Source organism: Phocoena phocoena, chromosome 8 (assembly GCF_963924675.1).
Source record: "Phocoena phocoena chromosome 8, mPhoPho1.1, whole genome shotgun sequence".
Taxonomy (NCBI): Eukaryota; Metazoa; Chordata; class Mammalia; order Artiodactyla; family Phocoenidae; genus Phocoena; species Phocoena phocoena.
In genome coordinates this window covers 8,601,559-8,610,559 of record NC_089226.1, presented here as the reverse complement: position 1 = coordinate 8,610,559, position 9,001 = coordinate 8,601,559, and the positions used below count along the sequence as shown (strand labels likewise).

General features: G+C 44.9%; 1 protein-coding gene across 1 annotated transcript; it reads left to right on the top strand.

Annotated features, from left to right (window-relative positions):
- The first annotated feature begins 2,302 nt into the window (after positions 1-2,302).
- On the top strand, positions 2,303-7,653 carry LOC136127596 (protein PIP-1-like). Its single transcript, XM_065883197.1, has 3 exons — positions 2,303-2,366; positions 6,650-6,763; positions 7,529-7,653. Exons 1-3 carry the CDS (start codon positions 2,303-2,305, stop codon positions 7,651-7,653), a joined length of 303 nt encoding a protein of 100 aa, XP_065739269.1.
- Positions 7,654-9,001: the final 1,348 nt, after the last annotated feature.

The following is a 9,001-nucleotide window of genomic DNA, read 5'->3' as shown; positions in this document are numbered from 1 at the left end:
CTCTTTGGGACCATCTCTTTCCCTGATTCTCTGTGAAACTGTCTGCCTCTACTTGTGTCACACCAAGCTGTGGGCTCCATGACTAACTGGCTCATGACTTAGGACATGAAAAGCTTCATTGTCTGATCCAATTAATTTCAGATCCCTTTTATAAAGATCACTTTTCAGGCCAGTCTTTCATATTTGTTCTGCTCCCAGTAGGATTTTTCTTAGCTGTTTCTTTCTCTGGTTCTCTCTGGTAAACTAGCTAACCTACAGTTTAACGTGTTGCTTGCAGGGAGATAAGAGTCTCTTCTTTAATTGCTTACCACCAAAATCTCCATTGTTTTTGAGGATACCCTTATTCTTGAATGTCAGCACACTCTGTTTAGAATAAAGTTTGTTTTTCTGGGGAGAACTTCAGATTCTTAAGCTCCTATGGACTGCCCCTCTCTCTTGGCAAAATCTCTAAGCCCAGAGTTTGTGGAGGGGCAGAGACCTACTCAGCCAAGAGCTACATCCCTGCTTTCCAAGCAAGGTACTGTGCAGGGGGAGTAGCCTTTGGTCTTCTTGTCTTGCCTCTCCTGAAATGGAACCTCTGCCATAGCTGAGGGCAATTGGGACCCAATATTATCAGACTGCCACACCTGTGTTAGAGGTTCTGCTTTCTGGTGGGGAGCATGGTTGGTGGAGGAAGGGACACACTTGTCTTGGCCATACTTGCAGGAATTTAGCTTCTGCAACTTGGAACTACGATGCTTGAGGAATGCTAGTGGTCTGACCCTCCCAGTGAGATGCCATGTCCCTCCACTGGGAGCTGGGGTAAAGAATGCCCCATTTTCTTGGCCATACCTTCCTAGAGTGGAATTTCTTTCATGCAGACCTGTGCAAGTTATGGTTCAGATGCCACAGATTCTCACTGTTCCTACTGAGATTTAGTACATTTTCTTGAAAAAAAAAGTTTCTTGGTTTGCTGTATGCCCTTAGGACATTTTCCAGAGATTTAAAATGATTGTTTTAAAAATAGCTTTTGCCAGTTATAGTTGTTTCATTGGATGGGGTGGGAATGAGTCTGCAGATCTCCTCCTGACACCATTCTGGAAAGAGAGTTCTCCACTGGCTCTAATAGCATCCAGAATAGAAAAGAAAATTTTATTTAAAAAGGAATAGTGAGATGAAAAACTGACAACAAGAACTCTGGGTTGCTTGTAGTATAGATCTTGAAGATGGAGAAATGGAGAAATACTCCATTTTGCTCCTGTTTGCCAAAACGTGAAAAAACAAATGCAGATGTGCTTCATTTCCAAGAAAGGAGACAATAATACTGAGACAGGCTGGGACCTGGGACCTAGGACCCTTTGCTGCAGTGCTTGCACCTGGACAAATGTCTCCTCCAGCAACAAAACACAAAGAAACTCTAAGGGACTAGAAATAACTGTGTGCATGTGCAGTTGGGGCAGATTATGGACAACAAGATACAAAGAGACCAAAAGCACAACTGCCACTTCTGAAGATCCGGGAGCAAAACAGGGTCCTACATATGCTCCCTGCACACACCACCACCAAAGGGGTGGGCAGACCACCTAAGCCACTCCTCCAGCCTGACCCCTGGACCCACCCCTACCTCACCCCATGTAAGGAACCAGCCCACCTCCTCTGAGTGAGTGAGTGAATAAGGGAAACTGTTGCTAGTTCTCACTTTCCCCTGCTGCAGCAGGACCCCAATAAAGCCTTGCCTGAATTTCTTGTCTGGCCTCTGATCAATTTCTTTTGATTAAGGACGCCAGGAACCCTGGTTGGTAACACTACCACCAAAATCTATTTGTGTCCAGCCTGCACTTTCCAAAGTCTAAGCATGTGTTTATTTCCCTAGGCTTATTTTAATAAGAGAGTATCCTTAATAGGAGTATTTTTGTTCACACCATACCTCAGTAGTTCCTTTCAATATGGCAAACCTCTTAGATTATAAAACATCACTAACAATTGAATTCCCAAATCCTTAGGCAATGTAAGTCAGACTCTAGTCTTCCATTTTACAATTGTGAAATGGAGACACAAAAGAGCCAGCTCTTCTTACATAACTTGGCTCCCTCAGTAGGACCAGTGGAGGTGAGCAGGGCCAATAATGCTGAAAGGAATGCAGGGCCCCAGTTCCTTCAGGGACCCTGTTTGCTCTTTGTTTGTGGAAGTACAGCCCTTTGCCTGGGCTGCCATTGGCTGCTCCTCCCAGCCTGGAATTATAAAGCCGTATCTCAGAGGCTCTCAAGGCCTGTGGTTCTGTCCTGCCGCCTGTAAATCTTTGGTGCTGGGGCCAAATCCAGAGATGGGTAAGTGCCTCCTGCTGCTGCTGCTGGTGGTCCTGTCCTCACTGCTGAGATTCCTGCAAGGTGAGCCCTCTGGGGAGCATGTAGGAGGGCAATGGGGACTGAGGAGAACCTGGGTGAGTGGCAGGTTATGTTTCCAGGCACTGCCTCTCTCTTTGACTCTTTGTCTGCTTGCCTTGACATTAGAATGTCCAACAGATAAGACGACCATACACATTTTACAATTTTATCTGGGGCATTCTGCTTTCGTAGGAATACATTTCAATATCTTTTTGCTTGAAAGTCTGTTTTTCATAACTTCAACTTGTTAAACATTTTTGAAAGCTGAAATACTTGGGTACTCCATTTGTTGACTACTTTAAGATTTCAGACTGTTGGGGTTATACTGTAGAAACAGGATGGTCCCTCACCCAAACTTGGATCAGATGTCAAGACTGATGATGTCACATATGCACCAGGAGAGTATGAAAAGGTTTATTACTTACCTAATGAGGCTTTCTCGGGAGAGCAGGGCTTACTGCCAGGTGTCTTAAGATGGCTTGAGGGAGCAGAGAAAGGAGACTCAAATTTCTATGGTGGTGAGGGGGACAGACAGGGCAAGGGTTCCTGCATTCAGGTAGGGGCTTGTGTGGTTTGAAATGCCCACCAGTGGTAAAGGAGGGAGCTCCTGAGGCCCAGATGTGGGGCACAGGGGAGAGACTTCAAGGCTGCCAGCTGTGAAACATAAAAAAATGGAGTCAAAATCTACTACCTGACCAAAATGCAACTGATATTTGCAGGACCTTTTACAAAATGTTCATTACTGTTGTAGCACACTTAGATTGAGTCACAATGTAGTTCCTTAGAAGCTAAACCATTTTCAGATCTGCTTGATGACAAGGAGCAGGGAGAAATTTTGCTAAAGACTATTTTTTATTCCACATCACAAAACTTTTACAGTTCAGTTATTTTATCTGTGGGTGTGTATGTGCACATACATATATAATATATAAAATATATTTTTTCATATATATAATTCATAATATAACATATTCTATATGTTATATATATTATATATTCTAACATTATAATATATAATATTAAAATATATAAAGTATTTACATATATATTTATTTATATTCATATACTATCTGGTTTGGACACAGTTAGGACACAATTCAGAATTATGTGTGAATCAAAACCAACTATCGGGGCATTTTTTGCTCTCTGGGTCTCAATTCAGTAAAAACTTTTTTTTTTTTGCTGCAATGTTATATTCTACCAGCATTTGTATTTATTCTTTCACAGTAAAAAGAAATGATTTTACGTTCTATGTGGACTTTTAAATTAAATTTATTATAGCATTCACAAAAAGTCAGGTGTTTCACCTTCTACAGAATATACTTTCATAGCTTTTATTTGATTCCATGATTGATTGAAAACTGGAATGATCATTGGCATTAACAGGCGTCATTTGTTTCCAATGTCCTTCTTCAGCAAATGGAATCAGCCTGTTAATAGTCAATGTTTTGTTTGTTTTGTAAAAGCACAAGAATACTCAGAATAAAAAAATATAAAAAATTAATTTAGAAGAACACACATTTGATCTAAATGAAAATCCATCATCCTGCCTTGTGCTTCGCTCTGAAGCTGATAGGAGTAAAAATCATTTGTCTGGAAGGTGATCCCAGGAAATACCAGGAGGGGCGTGGGGCAGTAAGACAGACTATGCGATGAAGTTATAAGCTGGACACCATGGTGGGCAAATGGAATCCATCCTGCTGGAAATTCTGGAGGACAGTGTAGAGGATCCAACTCATGGGTGAGACAGTTGGGGTAGTCATCCACCGATTCCCCATCTGTTCTTGGGAGAGGGACGCTCCCAGGGGCATCTGCTCTCCACTGTTCCAGCTGCCCTGTGTGCACAGCGAATGTGTCCTACAGCCCCACATCAGAGTCACAAGTGTTTCAGTCACAAGCATGTGGAGGTGAAGGCTGAGGGCTACGGGGAGGACGACGGGAATTACACCTGCTTCAGTCAGTGATACGTGAGGCCTCTGTTGCAGCTGCAGAAGTGAAATCATCCTAGCGCACAGTCTTCTTCAAATAACGACGAACTTTCAAAAGAGCCACCGAAATTCTTAAGCAGATTTGTATCTTTAGGAGGTTTTCATGGGATCAGGGACAGCACAGGCCCAGGGGCGACGGTAAATATTGACAGACAGGCTGTTCAAGTTATACAGTCATCATTAAGTTTAGAGGAAGAGGAATTGCGTGCTCAGTTTACTGTTGAGTGTGCACTTTTCAAAGTTCATTCCAGGGGAGAAGCTTTACTGCGAGATAAAAATGTGTGAGTAAATAAAAAAATGTATAGTTTCAGATTTAAACTACACAAAAAATGATGAGGTCGTGGCAGGCACATTGAAATGACCTTCTATTTGTTCTGCTGTAGGTTTCCCAGCCCCTGTTTCCCACATAAACATTTCATTTATACTGGACCTTTAATTTCTCACATTTTGCACGGATTCGGTTGACTTGTGGCTTCCTTCCAGTTTCCACCCTCTTTCCTAGCCCTCTGTTACTTTCTCTTTCTTTAAAATCTATTGTCCGCACACCTGCAGTGAATAGAAAAACATAGTGAAACTGCAAAACATAGATCAGTTAATGTCATTCTCCATTGAAAAACCTCTGATGGCTTCCTCCAACTTTGAATAAAATCCCAGTTCTTACAATGGCCTAAACTGTCCTGTCCAAATAAGATATAAGCTGAGCTACAGATGTTATTTTAAATCTTCTAGTAGGCATATTAAAAAAATAAGAAATGTGTAAAATTCACTTTAATAGTACATTTAACCCAATACATCTAAAATATTATCTGAGCATGTAATCAACATCAAAGTTACTGATGAGCAATTAACATTTTTTTGTGTGCTAAGTGTTTGAAACTGACCTACAGCCCATCTGTTTGGACTACTCGCATTTCACAGGCTCAACAGCCATGTAAGTCCTGTGGATACCACATACAACAGTGTGGGTCTAAGCAGATACGTGCTTATGGTCTGGTCTCTACCGACCTCTTCAGTCCCATTTTATAACATTCTCACACTTTTCCACTTTACCTGTGTTCTTCTTTTTGTTTCTCAAACTGGCCAAGCTAATTCCGTCTCAGAACCTTTCTGTGCACTTGCCTGTGGATCTTCCTGGAACCAGTTTCCCAACTTCTCCCAGCCGTTTAAGTAGTCAGCTTTAAAAAAAAAATCATTCAGGTTTGAGCTTAAATCACCCTTGAGAAAGCTTTTCTGCCTCCCCAAGGTCTCCCCACGCTGTCTCCTCCATGTTTCCTCCATCTCATCATCTTCACGAGTCACCAGGACCTGAAATAACCTTTCTTTTCATTGTCAGTCATTTTCCCCATTTATTTGTTTATTGTTTAAATAAGTGGAATGCATGTTTTAGTGCTCCTTCAGCACTCAATTCCCAACACATGGAATAGGGCCTCCCAGATGTCAGGTGCTCAACGTTTGGTGAAAAACGCAGGGAGCGCAGGGACCACTAGGTGCTCATCCCAAGAAGGAGGCTCCAGGGCAAGTGTTTGTCCGGAAGCTCCCTCCCTTCCTCCCTCCCTCCCTCCCTTCCTCCCTCCCTCCCTTCCTCCCTCCCTCCCTCCCTCCCTTCCTCCCTCCCTTCCTTCCTCCCCTCCTCTCCTCCTCTCCTCAATCTCCCCCTGGCTTGCCTCACTGTCTTACTTCCGATCTTCTCTTTTACTTCCCATCCCCCTCCTCCCACCCGTCCTTTCTCTCCCCTACCTGCCCCCTTCAGCTCTCCTTTTAGGCTGAGTCCTGGCGTTCTCCTCGGAGCCCCACTCCTCAGATGAAAGGGAGAGTGGAGGGTGGGGCTCTGTGTGAAGGAGGGTGAGGGGAGGCTTTGTGAAGCTGCAGCCAGGACGGAGCAGGGGTGGGCAGTGCCGACTCCTTCGCAACTCCAACCATCACCTGTTCTGCTCCTGCAGACGCCATTCACATGGAACGTTTTCAATGGTGCCCCTTGGTGTTGGGGTGATAATCAGTTGGCAAGTGGGGTCAATGGAGCTGCAGTGAAGGGCTCGACCTCATTCCTCCAGCAGCACAGCCCATCCCTGGGGGGACAGGCAGAGCCCTCTGTGCTCAGGCGCAGACCTTGTGCCTAGAGGCGCGCACGCCTCCTCCCAGGTGCAAGCCAAGCACGGAGAAATGACCTGCTTTCAGCACATTCCTCAGGCGCTGGGAGCCGGTCAGTGTCCGGGCGCACCTGGGTCACAGGTGTGCTCCCTCCTGAGCAGCCGGGATGCTGGGCCGGAAGAGCCTTATGATGCTGCTTTGATTTTCCAGCTCTAGAATGTTTCCAGTGTCACCGAGTCAATGCCAGCGGGGTTTGCGAGAACAGGGAAAGCTTCTGCCAGACTCAAGGCAGCCAGCAGTGCTTCCTGAGGAAGGTCTACGAAGGTAGGTGGGGCCTGAGAAGTCTCCTGGGTGACCTTTGCCGGAGGTTAGGGGCTGGCAGTGCGTGTTCAGGGTTGGGGGATAGTATGAACCCTCCATGGGACACCATGAGAGCCTGGGCCCCAAGAACAAGGCCGGGTGCCTGTAGGACTCAGGGAAGTGACCCCTCAGGAACCCTGGGAGTAGGAACTGCATAGAAAAGGGGTTGGTTTTCTTTTCTTAACCTAGTGAAACATTTTCATCTCGTTGTGGTACTGGGCTGCCACTCGCTATTAATTGGGATGGTGACCTGTAAGCAAAGTAGGGAGTTTAGCTCCTGAGGGTAACTGGAACGAGGCTGCTGAAATTCCTCTGAGTGGGACCTGACTGTGATGGGGTTTTGGGGAACTAGGGACATAGATTGGGGGAGAAATGGTCAGGGTGGAGAGGGCAATTTCTATTCATCCTCTCTGCCCTCTCTTGTGTGGAGGGAATGGATTGAGCTCTAATATACAGAGCTTGCAGAGCTATTTTAGGAGAGCCCACTAGGGGGCCTACCTCCAGCATCTCATTCCCAGGAAGCAGACATTCACCCTACCAAAAGCATGAGTCCTCCATGGGATGTGCTATTTTCCCCTCATTCTTGATTAGTTGGTTGATGCATTGATCCTGAGATTTCGTTCAGGAATATTTACTGAGCTGCATACCAGGATATGCTGGGCCCCATACCCATGGGCCTGCAGCCTGGGTTCTGGGACCTCACTTGCCCTCTTCTCTGTCCCTTTCCAGGTGACACCATTTCCTATGGATACCAGGGTTGTAGCAGCCTATGTGTTCCTATGAAGCTCTTTAAATTCAGTGTTACCGTGGAATTTAGGTGCTGCCATGACTCACCTCTCTGCAACAAGTTCTAAAGACAGGGCCCAGCTTTTGCCCTGATGTGGTGGATGAAGCTAAGTTAGGATCCCTTTCAAACACCACAGTCTCCAAGATTCTGTGATCTGAATATGGGTCCCCTATGAGAAGCAGCGTCAGACTCGTTCTGTTTTCAGGCCCCCTTTCCTTTCCTTCATTGCGAGATGCCCCAGGGATAATTTTTGAAACCAAATTGGGGTGAAGATTGATGGGCATAGCTAGGTCCAAGGCTACCTTCTCCCTTTTCAGGCCCTAATCATCAGTCACATTGATTGCTGCTTAAAAAGGCAGCATCTGTGGAAGGCTGCGTTTGTGATTCTGCATGTTCTGGGGGCAGGAACTGAAGGAGGAGGGAGAGTCTTTGAAAGCTGAAAACAGTAGAAGTGTGAGAGGAGTCCATAACTGATGGATTAGTTGAGTGGGCTAGGTGTTGTAACACAAATCTCTTAAGTGGCTTAAATAAAAAAATTTTTTTAAATGGAGTCACTTATGTCAAAGTGATTTAAGATGGAGTTGGGAGGCTATTAAGGAAGTGGAACTTACACACGTCCATCCCTAAACCCAACATAAACTTTGGACCCATCCATCCTGAGACCACCTGGAACTTGTCTTCTTTACTCCTTAGAGACCACAGCTTAGCAACCAATGTGCTGCCAGCAAGTGACTGAAAGTCTGCCGGCACCAATCGTAGTTCTGTAAAGATAACTTTCGTTACTTCTCTGGAATATCTTTTTTTGCCTTTAGAATCCCCACTATTTTCTGTTCCCCCCGGAGCACATTTGAGTTGCCATTCGAATCGGTGCCTCCCAAAATGCAATTCTTAGAACTCTAAATAAACTCTTTTTCTTATTTGCAGCCTTCAGCATTTTTTGGTTATCACCCCATAATGGTCTCCGGATCACCATAGCTTGTTTTTGTATTCACAGAAAACATGCCACAGGCTGGGTGGGAGAGTGCGTTTAGACACATCTCCTCAAGGGTGCAAACCATGTGGACGTTAGAAGACTTTCCTCTGGTGTGGGTTGACTGGATCAGTGGTGGACACTTGACCCAAGTTGAGTCAATAAAATTCTCTTTCCTGGCAAATTTGTTATTGGATTTTAGAATCTAATTCTTTGAATGTGATTAGAACTGTAATATGAAACTCAGCTGCTATGGGGTGCCCATCTTCATCCATGTGATGGAGAACCAGAGAAAGTCCATCTGCAAAGACAGAAGACTGCAGATAATTCTGAGTGGTGGAATTATCTTTAGAATGAGAAGCAGAGTGCATATGTGATCTTATTCTGGCACACTAAGTACCCATTTTTCATCCACCAATGCTTGATGTTTAAATATTTCACCCAA